At 43.5% G+C, this 19,041-nt stretch overlaps 1 protein-coding gene across 2 annotated transcripts in view; it reads left to right on the top strand.

The window, feature by feature from the left end:
• MBNL3 (muscleblind like splicing regulator 3) overlaps positions 1-19,041 on the top strand; it is a 176,922-nt gene that overhangs the window by 116,258 nt on the left and 41,623 nt on the right. Inside the window, exon 6 of one of the 2 annotated variants that reach the window (XM_044268664.1) lies at positions 11,552-11,687. The exons of the other annotated variant lie outside the window; for it this stretch is intronic. Within the exon in view, the coding sequence (XP_044124599.1) occupies positions 11,552-11,602 (51 nt within the window). The 3' untranslated portion in view covers positions 11,603-11,687. Of the gene's footprint in view, positions 1-11,551; positions 11,688-19,041 lie in introns of those variants that run through there. 2 annotated transcript variants of the gene reach the window in all.

Below are 19,041 nucleotides of genomic sequence, written 5' to 3'. Positions count from 1 at the left end.
ATCATGCACAACTAAAGATTGATGTATTTTTTAAAAATGAATTTATTTTATTTTTTGTTATTTTTCGGAATAATAAACTAAAAAAATAAAAATAAATAGCTATGTAATGTAAGCCATTGGGAGAATTTATCACTCTCCTACACCATTTTTTGGTGTTAAAAAGTCACAAAACCCTGTTTTGTTTCAGACTTTTTCAGTCGCAACATGTGTTTATATGCCACTCTCACCAGTCTCCGAAAGGGTCGGAGTGTGGGGGGAGCCATCTGCCCCGACACATCCATGATTACTTATGCCAGAAACTGGCTTAAATAATGACTAAAGTCTACATAAACTCTGAGCTGCCGTAGACTTCAGTTTGGCGCACGGACTGCCGGAGGAGGCATGTCATTTATGACGAGGCCTGCCCCTCTTTATAGATTACATGCCTCCTCCAGCAGTGTGTGCCGATCTTGATAAATCAGGTCCTTTGTCTCTACTGTCTACCATTTTTCATACTGTAAATGTAGCCTGCAATGTGAGGAGCAGATGTGGTTACTATGTCCTGTAGACCTCACAAATGTGACATTGTGTACTTTATCAAGGTATTGCTAATGGAGACTAAAGGAAAATGGGTACTTACCATGTATACATATATACATTTCTCTGCACATAGCCATGGCAACCGAAATAAAAGCATTGGTTAAATTGCATTCAGAGGACTGAAAACGATGGAACAAGGGTAGGGTGGTATGGCCACACATGCAGGTTTATTGAGGCAGTTTTTGACGCCAAAGCCAAGAGTGGATTCGGACAAGAGCGGACGTTGTATCTGTCCTTAACGGGGTTTCCTGGACTTAGATATTGATGGCCTGTCCTCAGGATAGGTCATTAGTATCAGGTCGGTGGGGGTCCGACTCCCGACACCCTGTACAGTCAGCTGTTTCAGGCAGCCGCTAGTGACCTCCACTGTGTATTGGCCGTGCCAGGGTGCTGCAGTGAATGAGAGTTGAGCTGCAGTACACCGGCGCCAGAAACTACAAAATAGAAGAAGGCCTTTTGTGGAGTTTACGGAGCCAGGAGCTGATCAGTGGGGGTATTAGACGCTGGACCACCAATCTGATATTTTTTTTCCACATTTTTTTAGTCCCAGAAAAGTATTTTAATACCTTCTCTCCTTTTATGATCCACACTTGAATTTGGCTTCCAAAACTGCATAAAAAATCCTGCATGTGTGACCGTACCCTCACAGTACAAAGTTACTTCTTCATCTTATGGCGATAGGGTTTTTTATGAATAAGAAGTTTAGAAACACTTAAAGGGGTTCTCCAGGATTTACATACTGATGACCTGTTCTCAGGATAGATTATCAATATGAGATTGGCGGGGGTCTGACTCCCAGCACCCCTGCTGATCAGCTTTTCGAGGAGGCTGCGGCACTCCTGTGCGCACCAAGCACAGAGCCGTACGTTGTATAATGGCCGTGCCTAGTATTGCAGTTTAGCTCTACTCCCTTGAAATGGGGCTGAGCTGCACCTAGGCCATGTGACCGATGAATGTGACATCACACGGCCTTGGAAGAGGGCGCAGCACTTGCGGAGCACCACAGCCTCTTAATACAGCTGAACTGCTGGGATCCCAAGAGTCGGACCCCCGCCCATCTCATATTGATGACTTGTCCTGAGGATAGGTCATCAATATGTAAATACCGGAGAACACCTTTACATTTTGGGTAAATGTTAGAATTGTAATATTCATGCCATATCCATGACTGCCAAAATACATAACGTTCAGGGGAAAAGTTGCTTCTTGAGGTTTTACGTATTTGCTAGAATTTTGGAGAAAACACTTTTTAAAGAATAACTGCACCTCTCCTGACATGTCGGTTTTAGTAACTACTTGCAGTACCGCGTTCCAAAATAAAACTGGAACATCTTTTTTCTATGGTGTGCCATTCCTCTATTATCCCTATGAATAAATGTCCATCTGGATGTTATCATCAGCGTCTGATGTTGATGGCACTGAATGGACAGTGCCAGATGTGCAGGGACCCCAACTGGCAGTACCCTGTTGGCAATTCATTCAGAAAATTCCAGTAGGAGTAAAAGAGGAACAGCACAACATGAAGTCATAAGAAAAGATGCTCCTGAATGGTTATCTAATGTGGAATACAATTATTCACGAAAACAGCCATGTCAGGAGAGGTGACCGGGTCTGTATGATTTCTCTATACATTATTTCGGTCACAGATGCAGAGATTATGCGCAGTGACATTTGTTGTATGTGTATTCCATAGTCCACATGGAAGGACATCCTCTGCGCTTTATCAGTATAAATTGCTTTTGCAACCTCCTGTTTTACACAGTGTTAATATTCAGTCCCTGACCTCTGATCTTGAGGGGCCACAGCTTCAGGGGTATTACCCTGTAGGATCAGTGATCTCAACCCCTTCCTAAAGACAGCCATCCCATTGATCAGCTGATTGCCATAGTTATGGCGTCTGACGCCCCCCAGAGGTCAGCTGTTAGCGTCCTTCCGTTTGGGGGGGGGTCTTTATTATCACATGCCAGGCCTTTAACTGAATTTCTGACCATACAATACATGGATGGGACTTGCTGGTCAAAGCGGAAGCTGCTCCTATCAGCTCCCCTTTCTGGCTCCTAGAAGGGGGTCCTTTTCAGAGGCCCCATTCCCTAACACAGCTGTTGGGGTTGTATTGATGACACATCCCCTTTAATGATCAGGCTTGAAAAGTCCTTAAAGACCAGAAACTTTTTCATGATTTAGTACAAGTGGTGGTTTAGCTGTCCTTTTTATTTAATTTGTTGATTATTTTTACAACTTTATTATTATTTTTTATATGACCCCCTAGGGATTTTTAGAGATTTTTTTTTTTTTTTTTTAGTTTATTTTGGGGGAAACTGTACAAAAATGTTTACAAAATCATTTTGTTTTCAAACTATAGCTTTTTATTTTCTAAATATGCAACCTGACAACTAAATAAATTATCCAAATTGGGTTCCCTGTTTTGTATCCCTGGGTCTAATAGAGGAAGCAGCTATTGTAATCTTACTACTTCAAGATCAGCACTTGGGGACTGAATTTCCAGATAATACACTTTCACACCCTGATGTACTACTTGTGGCAGCAGGGTCCGGCACGTTGTTCCAGCGGAGGAACAGCCTGCTGGATCCGTGCTACCTCAAGTCCACCGCGCCCCACTTACTGTAATGGGGGCGGGCCAGAGGTCCGGCGGCAGCGTGGCAAATATGCCGAGAGACAGCCGGAATAAAACTACAGCATGCTGCCGTTTTTGTCCGTCCTCCTCTCGGCATGTTTGCTGGACCTCCGGACCGCCCCAAATATAGTGAATGGGGCTGGGGCAGACTTCCGGCGGCACGGTGGACTTGCAGTTGCACGGATCCGGCAGGGGAACAGCCTGCCGGAAAAGGCTACCACTAGTGTGAAAGTATAGTCATTTTCAATACTTAACACCACCATTAGGCCTCATGCACACGACGGTATGTATTTTGCGGTCCGCAAAAAACGGATTTGCAAAAAATACAGATGACGTCCGTGTGCATTCCGTATTTTGCGGAACAGAACAGCTGGCCCCTAATAGAACAGTACCATCCTTGTCCGTAATGCGGACAATAATAGGACATGTTCTATTTTTTTTGCGGAACGGACATACGGTAACTTCCCATTGAAATGAATGGTTACGTATATGGTCCGCAAAAAAATTAACAAAAACGTTCATGTGCATGAGGCCTTAAAGTGTATGCTTACCTCTGAAGATAATTTTTTCGGCTTTATATATAGAATTATCTAGATATAAGGATGATAAACTTTGTAGATCTATCGCATGGCTTATCTTGTAGTGATCCTAATTGACTGCTTGTATTATAGTCCAGGGCTGCATTAACTGCTCTGTGGGCTACAGAGCTGAAACCTCTAATTCCTTGATTTCTCACGGTCAGCCCAGAGCTTTCTGCAAAGTATAGACTTTTATACACCAGGGACTGAACAGGGACCAGATGTAAGAAGAACCAAATGTCCCACTGCATTATAAGAGCTCAGCTATGTAGTCAGAGATGTATCGACTTTCCAACAGCAATGAGCAGAAGTGTGAATACAGCTCTGAACTATAATGCAGAGTTCTCCACTGGATCTGTGAAAGAGAAGTAACACGTTGTGTATACAAAGCAATTCAACCTTTTGTAGATTATATTTAGATAAACTGTCAAGTGGGTATTAAAGGTGGACAACCACTTTAAGGAGGTTTAGTCTTTTTTGAAGCCTACCTTTATACATTTTTATGTTTTTGGGTTGCTGCCTTTCATAAAACAGTAATAAAACCTGCTGTATTTTATTCTAATGCATTAACCATAGTCATCATCACATGCATGTGTAGTTTTAATACAATATATAATGCATTCTTTTTTTTTTTCTTCTTTTCATCTGTCCACAATGTCGCTCCTCTGCTTGCTGTTTATGTTGTTGTGCTTGACCCCTTTTGGCCCATTGCCATCATGTGCTCCCTGCCTGCTAATTAAGACTCAGCCAGCTGTCACATCACTGAAGCGACCCCTCAAGGCCACCCTTGACCTGGTACTTGGACCTATGACCTTCTTGCTTTGCATGTTACCATCTTCAAGTGCATGGATACCTGTTACTTACATCGTTGTGTTATCTACATGAATATATACGTTTAGTAATGTCTCCTGGTTTGCAGCTTATGTCTGTTTTTATTTCATTATCTCATCCATAAAGACATATGAGTAAGGCCTCATGCACACGACCGTTGTTTTGGTCCGCATCCGTGCCGCAGTTTTGGTGGCTCAGATGCGGACCCATTCACTTCAATGGGGCCTCAAAAGATGCGGACAGCACTCCGTGTGCTGTCCGCATCCGTTGCTCCATTCTGTGGCCCTGCAAAAAAAATAAATTTGCGGACAAGAATAGGCATTTCTACAATGAGACGTCCGTTCCGCAAATTGCGGAAGGCACACGGGCGGCTTCCGTTCCTTGCGGACCGTAAAAAACGGAACGGTCGTGTGCATGAGGCCTAAAACGTGAGATCAGTATTGTACATAAACGCATTGGATTCAAATATTTATCTTTTTTAAGTAAAATAAGGATTTTTTTATCACTATATTAAATAACTGTTATGTACATATAATGTATACTGCATATAGTGTGTAAAATATATACATGTATCTATCTAAGGGCGGGTTCGCATTTGCATTATGGAATTCCGTCAAAGGTGAGAGAGTTATAGCGTAATATAACAGAATTTTAGGATTGAATGCAAAACGGAAGCCTTTAAGAGTTTTGCTCCGTCCTAATACATGTCTGTGGGGGCACATAACAGTTCCGTTTGGTTCCGTTATACATGATGGGATAAAAATTGTCCTGTTGACAGGACTATTTTTTATGTCATGTATAACGGAACTGTTATGTGTCCCCATAGACATGTATTAGGACAGAGCAAAACTCTTAGGCCCCTTTCACACGGGCGAGTTTTCCGTGCGGGTGCGATGCGTGAGGTGAACGCACTGCACCCGCACTGAATCCTGACCCATTCATTTCTATGGGGCTGTGCACACGAGCGGTGATTTTCATGCATCACTTGTGCGTTGCGTGAAAATCGCAGCATGCTCCTCTTTGTGCGTTTTTCACGTAACGCAGGCCGCATAGAAATGAATGGGGTTGCGTGAAAATCGCATGAATCCGCAAGCAAGTGCGGATGCGGTGCGATTTTCACGCATGGGTTCTAGGTGACAGTCTATTCACTGTATTATTTTCCCTTATAACATGGTTATAAGGGAAGATAATAGCATTCTGAATACAGAATGCTTAGTATAATAGTGCTGGAAGGGTTAAAAATAATAAAAAAAGTTAACTCACCTTCTCCTCTTGTTCGCGTAGATCCCGGTCTGTTCTTTAGCTGTGGGCTAAAGGACCTGTGGTGACGTCAGATCACATGCTCCATCACCATGGTGATGGACCATGTGATTGGAGCATGTGATCTGACATCACCTCAGGTCATTCAGCCCACAGCTAAAGAACAGACCGGGATCTACGCGAACAAGAGGAGAAGGTGAGTTAACTTTTTATTATTTTTAACCCTTCCAGCACTATTATACTATGCATTCTGTATTCAGAATGCTATTATTTTCCCTTATAACCATGTTATAAGGGAAAATAATACAATCTTCAGAACATCAATCAGAAGCCCGAACTTCTGTGAAGAAGTTCGGGTCTGGGTACCAAACATGTGCGATTTTTCTCACGCGAGTGCAAAACGCATGACAATGTTTTGCACTCGCACGGAAAAATCGTGCATTTTCCCGCAACGCACCCGGCTCTTATCCGGGCAAAAAACATGACGCCCGTGTGAAAGAGGCCTTAAAGGCTTCCGTTTTGCATTCTATCCTAAAATTCCTTTATAACTCGGACTATACAACAGAACCTATAATGGGATTCCAAAACGCAAATGCGAACCTGCCCTTACTCATCTATCTGTCTATCTTTCTCATGTCTACCTGTATCTATCTAATGTCTATTAGGCTACATGCACACGACTGTTGTGTGTTTTGCGGGCCTCAAATTGAATTTGCGGAACGGCACGGACCAGCCATTAATATAACTGCCTATTCTTGTCCACAAAATGGACAAGAATAGGACAGGTTATATGTTTTTGCGGACCACGGAACGGAGCAACGGATGAAGTGAAAGGGTCCGCATCCGAGCCGCAAAAACTGCGGCACCGATGAGGACCAAAACAACGGTCATGTGCATGTAGCCTTAATCTCATGTCTATCTATTATCTATCTATCTTGTGTCTATCTAATGTCTGTCTGTCTATCTGATATCTATCTATGTCATGTCTATCTTGTGTCTATCTATTATCTATCTATATATCTATCTTGTGTCTATCTCATGTCTGTCTGTCTATCTGATATCTGTCTATTTCACACTATCCATGTCTGTCAGTGTCTCTATATCATATTTGATATACCCATATCTCTATTGTCTGTATCTACCTTACAGCATATGACTGCAAACCAGACTTGGGTTCCCATTGGTGTAACCTGTGTCAGTACACTCCTTTCCCTCATCGTGTCTCTGGGAATTAGAATTGACTTGCTTTCTCTCTATTGGTCCTGCACCAAGTGATCTGCTTCCGTTTGCTGCTGCTGCTTTATTGCTGATATCTGGCTTGGACATTTCTTGAGCAGAAGTCACCTTCGCCCATGATCTAATGATACTTTTGTTATAATCTGGGCAAACGTGATGCTGCCGAAATGTCTGACACCACCAACTGATTGATCTGTGTTTCGGTTTGATTATCCCATTTGCCTTGAATAATGCAGCCACGTCAAACTTAGTGCATGTCCAATCTATCTGTAAATCTGCTCAGCGTCTGTTTGTGGCCCACAGGATATCTATGTGATAACATGCTATTTGCTGGATTGGAATTAGATTATTTGCTAATGCTATGTTTAATAGATTCCAGAGCAGAGAGCAGCTACCGAGAGCATCTATTGCTCTGCATTACACTGGACATTGAGTTCAGAGAGAACATTGTAATACTTAAATTCTCCTGAGGTGGCGCTGCAAGGAAATTGGATACTTGCTGCTAGGTTTCCCAGCAAATTATTGCCGATCACTGACTATCTAAACAGCAGAGCATCCCGGACCCTTCTTTTTGAATGGGAATGTAGAAAGCTGACCGCTTTTAAAGGGTTTCTGTCACCAGAATTAACCCTATTAGGCTAGCTGACATTAACGATGTGCTAATGTCAGCTGAACCTAACTAGCCTATTCCTACTTTTATCTATGCCCCCGTTACTCCAGAATTATAACTTTTTTAATATGCTAATTAGCCTCTAGGTGCAGGGAGGGCGTTGCCCCTGCTCCTTGAAACTCTGTTCTCCCACCTCTGGCCACGCCCTGTTACACTAGATTGACAGGGACAGGCAGCCTTCACCTCCAACTGCCGGCCCCGCGCGCTGGGGAAATCTCGCGCCATTCAGTTTACTCACTGCGCCTGCGCCAAATACTTAACAGGATGGCGCAGGCATGAAATTTACATGGCAGACAGGGCCGGAGGTAGGAGACTAACGCTGCCTGGCCCTGTCAATCTAGTGTAGCAGGGCGTGGCCAGAGTTGGGAGAACGGAGCCTCTAGGAGCAGGGGCAACGCCCCCCCCCCCCCCCCCCTCACCTAGAGGCTACTTAGCATATAAAAAAAGTTATATCTCTGGAGTAACGGGGGCATAGATAAAAGTAGGAATAGACTAGTTACGGTTAGCTGACATTAGCACATCGCTAATGTCAGCTAGTTTAATAGGATTAATTCTGGTGACAGAAACCCTTTAATGCATCTGGGTTATTTACATTTTTCCAAACATGGTTAAAGGGGTTGTCAGAGTTATTATAAAGCTCCTCAAAGACATGAATTGTGATAAAAGAAGGTATACTCACGCACTTCATCCCCTTCTGCCACCCTAGTACTTCCTGCTGGGCTTTACTTGACTGCAGCAGTGGCATGCCGTATACCCACTGTGACTGCTGCAGCCAATCATTAGCCTCAGTGGTCCCATATAACTCTGAACCCAGTGATAGGCTGCAGCAGTCACATGAGGTATATGGCACATTACCTCTGCAGCCAAGTAAAAAAAAAGGCCGGAGGCCCGAAGGGGATGAAATGGGTGAGTATACCTTCTTTTACTATTTTATTACAATTCCTGCCTGAGGAGGCTTTGAATAACTTGGACCCCTTTAATGTCCTTAAAATAAAAAGAAAAGCCATTTTAAAGGATGAGGATGCATGTTATCACTATTCCACTTAGTACTGAACTACATATCAAAAGGACATCGATAGCAAAGAGCTCAGAACTTTGGAGCAGTAATCAATTATTCTGCCAAATGGGTATATATTATGTATTCTTCGTGGTAAAATAAATAAAACATAAACCAATACAAGACTATTGTGCAAAGTGGTCTGGCCGACAAGGCATGACATGAGGCTGGTAAGATACCATACATGTTAACGCCAGGACGTCATAAATGTGCCCCAAAAGGTGTCCCAGTCAATTAATACTACTGTTCATGACCATGATATCAGGTCTTCTCATTTGGGAAGGTAACCTAGCTGTGTGAACACACCTATCTATTTTACTGTCCAAAATCACATGGCCAATTCCAGTTGTTTTTCAAACTACCTGAAACTGAAGTAGGGTTCTTTAGAGAAGCTTTTCCTAACCTATGTGATCCAGTCATGTTATGATGAAACCTGCTGGTAACACAGCAAATGATGAAGTGCTGAAAAGGGCATTTATTCCCCATACTAAATATGCATCTTTTTACAACATTTCTATTACGGGAGATTTATTAAGGCTGAAAAAACAATGTGGAATTTCAAAGCCCAGAAATAAACCTCCCCTTTCATATTTCGCATTCGCTTTCAGCTTTCTCAAGGTCAGAATAATGTTTAGTGAAAACATGCTATCCCTCCTACACCCATTATTATTTCATGTTTCCATTAAACCTGTTTACATAGAAAAGTGCAGAAGAGCCAGATGATAGATTGTCAAAAGCGGGATGACGCAAGTCGCCCATACAGTTTCAGATTGTACCCATGAACAAGGGCAAGCATTGAAAGGCCGCATCTCCTTCACTATATCAGTAATATTTTTTCTGTATACCTCAATTTTCTGGCCAATTGACCTACAATATCTAACATAGAAGTTTCAATTTGCCCCCAAGCTCAGATTGTAATCCTTTTATATTTCTAAATTACTTATTAGAAAATAATAAGCATTTCCCATATTTCCCAAATTTGCAGGGACTATCCTTAATTTTCAGAGACAGTCCCTGCAAACTTGGGCTGCAAAAGAGAGGGGCTTATATAAGCCCCACCCATAAATGGAGTGTCCTGGGGCGAGGTTTATTTGTTCCTAATTTACCAACTGCAATGTTGGTAAGTATGATTTCCGTAGAAGATAATTTATTCCCCGGGATAAATAAACCTAAATACCTGAAGTGTATTTGAAAAACGGGTAACGTTCACTACATGTGCTCAGATCATGGTCACGCAGACTGGAAGTCAAGTGGAACCCAGGCAACCCTTTACTAGCAGGGACTTAAAGTTGGCATTACAGACCCAAAGTCTTAGGCTACGCTAATGGAAGGTTCTGGAAACAACATGTGCTCTCTTGATTTCCAGTTGTGCATCCAAATCGCCAAATGTCACACAAATTCTAGCAGGTAGGGTGTAGATATTGAAGTGGATGTTTACTTGAAGCCACAACAAGTTGTCCAAGATAACAAAAAATCTATATATATTTTGTGTCTTTCTGTTTAAAATTTCAGCTCTTCACTAGAGCCAAAGTAAGAGACTGAAATGCGTTGAGAATAGCTTCTAATATTGGAGCTGAGGGTCATTCTGAAAGTCCCTGAATCATGTGGGTGCTAAATGTTCCACTAATGCCTTCTTGCTTGTTTTGCTGGTCTCCTACTAACAGATCCAGGTGAGAGCCCCCATGGCTTCTCACCCTGTTTTCCACATCTTACAATTTCTTCTTAGCCCTTATCACCTTTCTCCCCCTGCTTTACCTGTATGTAGGTCTTCACTCTAGTTTTGGTATTCCATTCCTGAACCAAGCAGATCTGGGTCAAGAGACCCATAGGTCCTGCCCGATGGGATATTCTTTGACACTAGAGCAAGAGGATCCGAGCAAACTGATATGTTGTTTTGTGGCCAAATATTCAGTATAACTTGTATTTTACTACTTGAAACCTCTGCTCATTCTGAGTTTAGGAGTCCAGTGGGTAGTCCTAACCAGTGATTGACAACCTTCTGTCTGATCATCTCCTCCAGCTCTATACCATGCTGTCGGTAGATCCAAAATCCTGTTGAATGTGACAGGTTCCTTTTAAAGGTTGCTAATCTTCCACATTTCTATGCAGTGCCTATAGGTCAGGGTTCAGGAACAGAATACCCAAACTAGAGTGAAGACCAGCTGGCAGAGATCAGGTATAGGGGCTAGAGAAGGAATGTACAGTGTGGAAAGCAGTATGACAAGCCATGAGGCCTGTTCTGGCATCTGTTAGTAGGAGACCAATAAAATAAGCAATATCAGTCTGCTCATCTCCTGAGGCTCTGTAGCATTCATCCTGCAGATCAGACACCATGTTCAAAGTGACAGGTTCCCTTTAAATGGAAATATGAATGCCCTGATTATCAGCAGTAAGCAATCTATAGAGAATATTATTACAATGCATTATCCTGTTTGTCCACAAACACCTGTTATAGACAATCTGTAATCGGCTTTGTAAAACCCTTCCGCTTCCAGACTAGGTCCTGCTTACTTCAAACATTTTGTGACTTATTATTTATTTTTTTAAATTCCTTGGTGTCGTTCCTTAATGCTATCTCCTGTCTTTAAGAAATGAATCCACTTGCAGGTGATTATGTATACTGGACTGTATGTCATGCAGCCAGGATCTGTCCATTTCAGATCCTTTTTTTTTTTTTTTGCAAATAATCCCTTTCTAATTCACAGGCGCTGCAGCCTGGAGCACTTCAACCTTTACCAAAGAGGCCAGCACTTTGAAAAAAGCAACGGGGCCACCACGATGTTTAACCCCAGTGTTTTTCACTACCAACAGGCTCTAGCAAATATGCAGTTACAACAACCTGCATTTATCCCACTGGTAAGATACATTTCAAGAACTAATCTACGGGCAAGCCAGGGGCGTAGCTATAGGGGGAAGAGGCTGTTTTGGGGCCTTAACTCAGAAGGGGCCGACCCAGGATGAGGACTAAAAAATGTTATTGCCGGACCCCCTCAATAGTGTTATACAATGACATATATACGGGACACTGTAGGAAACAGACGGAGCGTTTGCCAGAGCTGTCTTGACTAGCCACTGGAGTGGGGCTGCACGGGAGGAGGGGGTTGCAAAGAAATTTCTGGTGGGGGCATTCAAAAATTTGCTGTCATTTCTATTTACACCACTGGCCTGGTTGTCCTGTGGCTACGCAGGTGTTGTACTTACTCAGTGGGCATGAATTCTGGGAGAGGTATCTTTGGCCCAGAATGGCTTCCTGCTTATTAACCATCTTCTGACTCAATGTCATTTGGATGAATATCCTCCAGGCCCACCAACCATTGCTTTTGCCTGTGTGACGCAAGCACATACCATATCCCACCATGCTGCACTGTATGCCAGTCTATGCTTGGAAATGGATTCCACTGTGGAGATGGACAGCAGTGTGTAGATTCCAATTCAGTAGAATGGATCGACTCCAAGATTGTCGAGTATTTGTTCTGCACTTTATCCCCAGTTAGATACGCAAAATAGGATTTGAGGTTAGGCAACAAAAACAATATTGAAAAGGGGCTTTTGAGTTTCTGTTAAAGGGATTTTCCAGGATTTCCATGTCGTCTCCTTCAAGGGGTTTTCTGAGATTTTAATACTGATGACCTATCCCTTGGCAGTCTGCTGTTTGAGAAGGCATCGGTGCTCACAGTAGTGCTGCTGCTTTCTCTCTACTCGCCAAGCACAGAGCTGTACATTATATAGCGGCTGTGCTTTGTATCGCAGCTCAGTCCTATTCACTTCAATGAGGCCATGTGACCGATGAACGTGACATTATATTGCCTAGACAAAGCTGTGAGAAGTCCACGGTGCCTTCTCAAACAGATGATCACAGGGCCCCACCAATCAGATAATGATGACACAGGATAGGTCTCAGTAAACCACATTAATAAAGCTGGACAACCCCTTTAATGTACAGTATGTTGGAGTGAGACCCGTCGTACCCTTATGATCAACAGAATAAGCTGGGTTGCAGTATCAGTCACAGCCGCCCTCCATATGTCTGTCACTATGCCGGAATAAACAATGAAGGGGCCGCAGCACCCCTGGAAGCTTTGTTACGCCTATTTGGGGGGCCATATATGCATGCTAATGGTAAACAATTAAAAATCCTAGAAAATCCCTTTAGGTCAGATCTCCACCTCCATGTGCTGGCCGTGTTATCCATCTGTATTAATACAGATACATGCAAAAATACGGATGATGTTCGTGTGCATTCTGCATTTTCCGGAACAGACACAGAAACAAAATACGTTTGTGTGCACGAGCCCTTACACGGTTGTACCACTACCTGACCATGGGTTAACCAATCCAGACTCAAAACATCATAGATTCCTATGATGCTGTGAGTTTAGGTCAGTTAATCCACGATCGTGACACATCTGAGTAATACAGATAGGTAACAATGCCTGGGAGAGGTGTGAATCCGGCTAAGGGCTCTTGCATACGACTGATCTGCCCGAGAGACTGGGTCCGTGAGTTGGCCACATCTCTTGGGCCAGCCGGGCTCCGCTGACCTAAACTGACTGACTGTGTTATAGTAATTTATGATAGTCCGTCTCTTTGTGATCACCTGACTATTGTACTATGCTCACATGATCATGTTAGTACACTGCAATAGCCCCGCCATCAGATAGACTGACTATCATCAATTACTATGAAAACAGTTCAGGTCACGGGAGCCGCGGCCGACACACGGACTGTGTTTCTCGGACCGATTACAGTCGTGTGCGTGAGAACTAAAGCTCATATTTCTCTTGCTGTTGAAGCAGATGAGAGGTCTCACAGGGATTCCCTAGACCGCGCACAGTTGTAGCAAGCTCTCACCTGTGAACAGTAATATGCTTGTACCAGTTGTTTCTGTAACTACTATAGTCTATAGGCTTGAATAAAAATGAGCACCTACATAGGGCTGCAGCTATCGATTATTTTAGTAATCAAGTAGTCTACCGATTAATCCAACGATTAATTGAGTACTCTAATAAGAAAAAACCTAATTAAAGAATGTTTTCTTTATAAAAACTCATCAGCCCCTCCATGCAATCATCAGTCTCCCCCAGTGCCAGTGAAATCAAGTACTTACCTTTCCTGCTAGGCGCGTGGCTGACACTCCACAGCTCTTCCATCCTCTTCTTGACGCGCTGCACTGTCCTCGCACGTCACACAGTGTCAGGTCATAGCGCACGCTTATGTGCGCTACATTCTGATGATGTGTAGACAATGCAGCGCGGTGCCGGCCAGCGGGAAACCAGGGAGCATTGAGTAATAGCAATCACTCACGGTCCGTGGTCACATGGTACAAACAAATTCTTGATGCAAAAAATTTGTATTGAGGATTTTTTTGTGTCGCTCGAGTTACTCGATTAATTCCAGTAATCTTTTCAGCCCTACACCTACATGTCCACATCATCTAGTGGAGCTAGAGTCCGAGGACAAGATAGGTGAGGATATCAGAGAATTAGACATTTCTAGCATATTTCCTGTGCATATCCTGTAAATGTCTATGGTGGGAATTATTCCTTAATTATGCTGCGTGATCTGTATCACTAGTAATGTGCCATCACCAATGTAGTTGTTTCTTAAACTTTATATATTCCTATCATCTATTGTGTATCTCATTCATTCTGTTTTGAGGCTCCCCCCAGGTACGGTATATGTTTGATTCTCCTACTGAATATATTTTATAAGTAATAAACGTTTAGTGAGTTAATTATAACTTGATTATTTTTAGCTTTTATGTCTGTAGTCAAGCGTGTTATTGTATTCTTAGAATTTTACTTCATCTACTGATTGATTGGTTGGATCTGAATCTGGGACATTGTATGTTGAGTCTGGTTTCAACTTACGAAGGGTCAGAAAAGACCATTGTATGTTGAAAATATTGTATCCTGAGGCCATTGTATCTTGAGGGATCACTGTATACCGGTATGTGATGTATTACTGATTAACCATGTCTATGTGTATTATGTACTTATTACGTACTACCTGAGAATCTTTGCTATTGATAAACACATTGGGCTTGTACCCATAAAATAAAATTAAGTAAGGGTTGTTCACACATATAGGACATCAATGGCTGACGCAATGTACCATTCTTAGAGATAACAACGACTCCTCCATTCATTACATCAGTCTATTCTTTGGCCAAGTTACTAGGCAATGAAAATCTTTAAATAATAGAAAATTATACTAGTTTCTTTGATGTAATATGTTCCTAGAACAAAGGTGGGAAAACTTTTTGACTCGTGGGCCACAATGGGTTCATATATTGGACACAGGGGCCGGACCAAGAGTAGATGGATCGTGGGGCGTTTGTGTGAATTAATATAAATTAAATAAAAATTTCGTAACATTAAAGGGTTAGTTTAATTCAAGGTAGAAAAGCATAAAAATAGTTATTGCACAAAACTTTTATGCAATGTATTTCTTTCATAACCTAGTATGTATAACTCACCTTCAATTTTAGTGGGAACAGTGTTGTTGGTCTGCCTTTTTTGCTAAGGCATCAAAGTCTGAAGTTAGCTTTGTTGTTGCAATTTGCAGAATAGATACTGTGCCAGTATATAGGGCCCCCATAGTGCTTCCCCTCTTCTCCATAGTGCCCCCAGTATTGTGCCAGTATATAGGGCCCCCATAGTGCTTCCCCTCTTCTCCATAGTGGCCCTGATAGTGCTTCCCCCTCTTCTCTATAGTGCCCCTCCATATTTAGGCAGTATGTAGGGCCCCCATAGTTCTTCCCGTCTTCTCCATAGTACCAATCATATTTTGCCAGTACATAGGGCCCCACCCCCCTTCTTGCAACAGTATATAAATAATAAAAAAACAATAAAACATATAATTACCCTATGCTGCGGTCAGTGATGCGATGCAGGCCTCTTCCGGCCTGTGTCCCACTCTGTACGGCTCAGGCGGCGCGATGACATCATCGCGCCGCCTGCCCCGGCCTCTGATAGGCTACAGGCCTAGTGCCTGTACCCTATAAGAGGAGCGGGCAAGGGAGACGCCTCTCCCCTGCTCCTCCGCACCATTCATCTGTATCGCTGTCCTGAGGACGGCGATACAGATAAATATGGAGATGAGCGCTTCCACAATGAAAACGCTCCTCTCAACTCCTGCTGTCTCCAGACAAAAAGGTCCGCCGGGCCGTAGTTTGCCTATCACTGTCCTAGAAAGTTCAACCATTCTCATTTTTCACGGGCAAAAGATTGCACAAGGCTCCTTTAAAGTGGATAGTTATCTTTGTGCAGAAAAAGTGCTATGCCTGTCCATGGAGTATGTCTGGTATTGCAGCTCAGCCCCATTTAAGTATACTGGTAATAGTGAGCGTTTCCTTCTCCATTTTAGCATCTTCATCTTGTATTCGAAGTGGAAAGAATACACAATTATCTAAAAGAGATCAGAGTACCAGCAAGATGTGTAGAGCGTGCACAGAGCAGGAAGTCAGTGGGGTGAAGCTTAATCCAGTAGCTACGGACCAGGAAGTCAAGGAGTGAAATTTCAGCCAGTAGCTACAGAGCAGGAAGCCCGGTGGTGGGGCTTCAGCCAGTAGCTACTGAGCAGGAAGTCAGGGTGTGAGGCTTCAGCCAGTAGCTACAGAGAAGGAAGCCTGGGGTGAGGCTTCAGCCAGTAGCTACAGAGGAGGAAGTCAGGGGGTGAGGCTTCAGGCAGTAGCTACAGTGCAGGATGTAAGGAGTGAAGCTTCAGCCAGTAGCTACAGAGGAGGAAGTCAGGAGGTGAGGCTTCAGCCAGTAGCTACAGAGGAGGGAGTCAGGGGGTGAAGCTTCAGCCAGTAGCTACAGAGGAGGGAGTCGGGGGGTGAGGCTTCAGCCAGTAGCTACAGTGCAGGATGTAAGGGGTGAAGCTTCAGCCAAAAACTGCAGAGCAGAAGGTAATGTCATAGAGGGGGCTTTGTTATAACAACTTTTCCTGCACAGCCTAATAACATGTACAGTTTTTGTATTTCCTGTGGTGTTATAGACCCATAGTAGAGAATTCCTGGAAAACTTGCTTGAGAAACCAGAGTGAATTATCATTCCTAATACGCTAAACAAAAATATAAAGGCAACACTTTCGGTTTTGCTCCCATTTTGCATGAGCTGAACTCAAAGATCTGAAATATTTTATACATACACAAAAGACGCATTACTCTCAAATGTTGTTCACAAATCTGTGTAAATCTGTGTTAGTGAGCTCTTCTCCTTAGCCGAGATAATCCATTCCACCTCACAGGTGTGGCATCAAGGTGCTGATTAGACAGCATGAATATTGCACAGGTGTGCCTTCAACTGCCCACAATAAAAGGTCACTCTGAAATATGCACCGTTTGGCTTACTGGGGGGGGGGGGGGGGTGTATCAGAAAACCAGTCAGTATCTGGTGTGGCCACTATTTGCCTCACGCAGTGCAACACATCTCTGTTGCATAGAGTTGATCAGGTTGTTGATTGTGGCCCGTATACACGCTGTCGTATACGCCGATCCAAAGCATCCTTAAACACGCTCAATGGGTGACATGTCCGGTGAGTATGCTGGCCATGCTTCCAGGAATTGTGTACAGATCCTTGCAACATGAGGTGATGGTCGGGGATAAATGTCACAACAATTGGCCTCAGAATCTCGTCACGGTATCTCCGTGCATTCAAAATGCCATCAATAAAATGCACCTGTGTTCATTGTCCATAACATACTCCTGTCCATACCATAACCCCACCGCCACCATGGGCCACTCGATCCACAACGTTGACGTCAGCAAACCGCTCACTCACATGACACCACACACGCTGTCTGCCATCTGCCCTGAACAGTGAAAACCGTGACTCATCCATGAACAGAACGCCTCTCCAACGTGCAAGATGCCATCGAATGTGAGCATTTGCCCACTCAAGTCCGTTACGACGACGAACTGCAGTCAGGTCCAGACCCCGATGAGGACGACGAGCATGCAGATAAGATTCCCTGAGACGGTTTCTGGCAGTTTGTGCAGAAATTCTTTGGTTATGCAAACCGAGTATTGCTGCAGCTGTCCGGTGGCCGGTCCCTCAGACGATCATGTAGGTGAACATGCTGGATGTAGAGGTCCTGGTCTGGTGTGGTCTGCGGTGGCATGGTCGGTTGGGATGTACTAGCCAAATTCTCTGAAACTCCTTGGAGACGGCTTATGTTAGAGAAATGAACATTCATTGTGCGGGCAACAGCTCTGTAGACATTTCTGGCAGTCAGCATGGCAATTGCACGTTCCCTTCAAACGTTGCGACATCTGTGGCATTGTGCTGTGTGATCCAACTGCACATTTCAGAGTGGTCTTTTATTGTGGGCAGTTTAAGGCACACCTGTGCAATATTCTGCTGTCTAATCAGCACCTTGATATGCCACACCTGTGAGGCGGATGGATTATCTTGGCAAAGAAGAAGTGCTCAATAACACAGATTTAGACAGATTTGTGAACAATATTGAGAGTAATGGGTCTTTGTGTATGTAGAAAATGTTTCAGATCTTTGAGTTCAGCTCATGCAAAATGGGAGCAAAACCGAAAGTGTTGCATTTATATTTTTGTTCAGTGTACAATACATCACATGACCCCTGGTATCTCTATTTTACTAATCTTGATTTGCCCTTCATTTTACCCTAAAGGGGTTGTCCGAGAAATCTATATTGTTTTTTTTATTTTATAAAAGGCACTCTGATGCTCCCAATCACTGTAGCCATGATGTTATGTTTTCAACTGTAGTGATGGCGTGCCCGATTTACTGCATGCGGCGTTATATGTAGTATACATGCCACAGCAGTGATTAAAACAAAACCCAGTGTAGAGGATGGAAGTGGCAGCACTGGAACAGTATAAAGGGAAGGGAAGGGAAGGGGGGGGGGGGCGGTTGTTTCTTTAATAGCTTCAGTGCCTCAGAAAACCCCTTAATTTCCAATGAGCAATGCAGTTTTGGCTGGTGTTTTGACCTCTGAACACCAACCCTCTTCAGTGTCTCCCTTACCATGGTGCCATGTCTCCATGGTTTAAAGGTAACATTGGTCCAGTCCACGCAGGTAAATCAGTAGGTTCCACAGTAGGTTGCTCAGGCTGGGTACCAACTTTGCAGCATCACCATGTCTGGACACCAGTGGTTTAGTCAGAAGGGCTGTAGTTTCATGTGCAGCTTAGCCAACACACTCTTGGACCAG

Source organism: Bufo gargarizans, chromosome 9, assembly GCF_014858855.1.
Source record: "Bufo gargarizans isolate SCDJY-AF-19 chromosome 9, ASM1485885v1, whole genome shotgun sequence".
NCBI lineage: Eukaryota > Metazoa > Chordata > Amphibia > Anura > Bufonidae > Bufo > Bufo gargarizans.
This window is presented reverse-complemented; position numbering and strand designations above follow the sequence as displayed.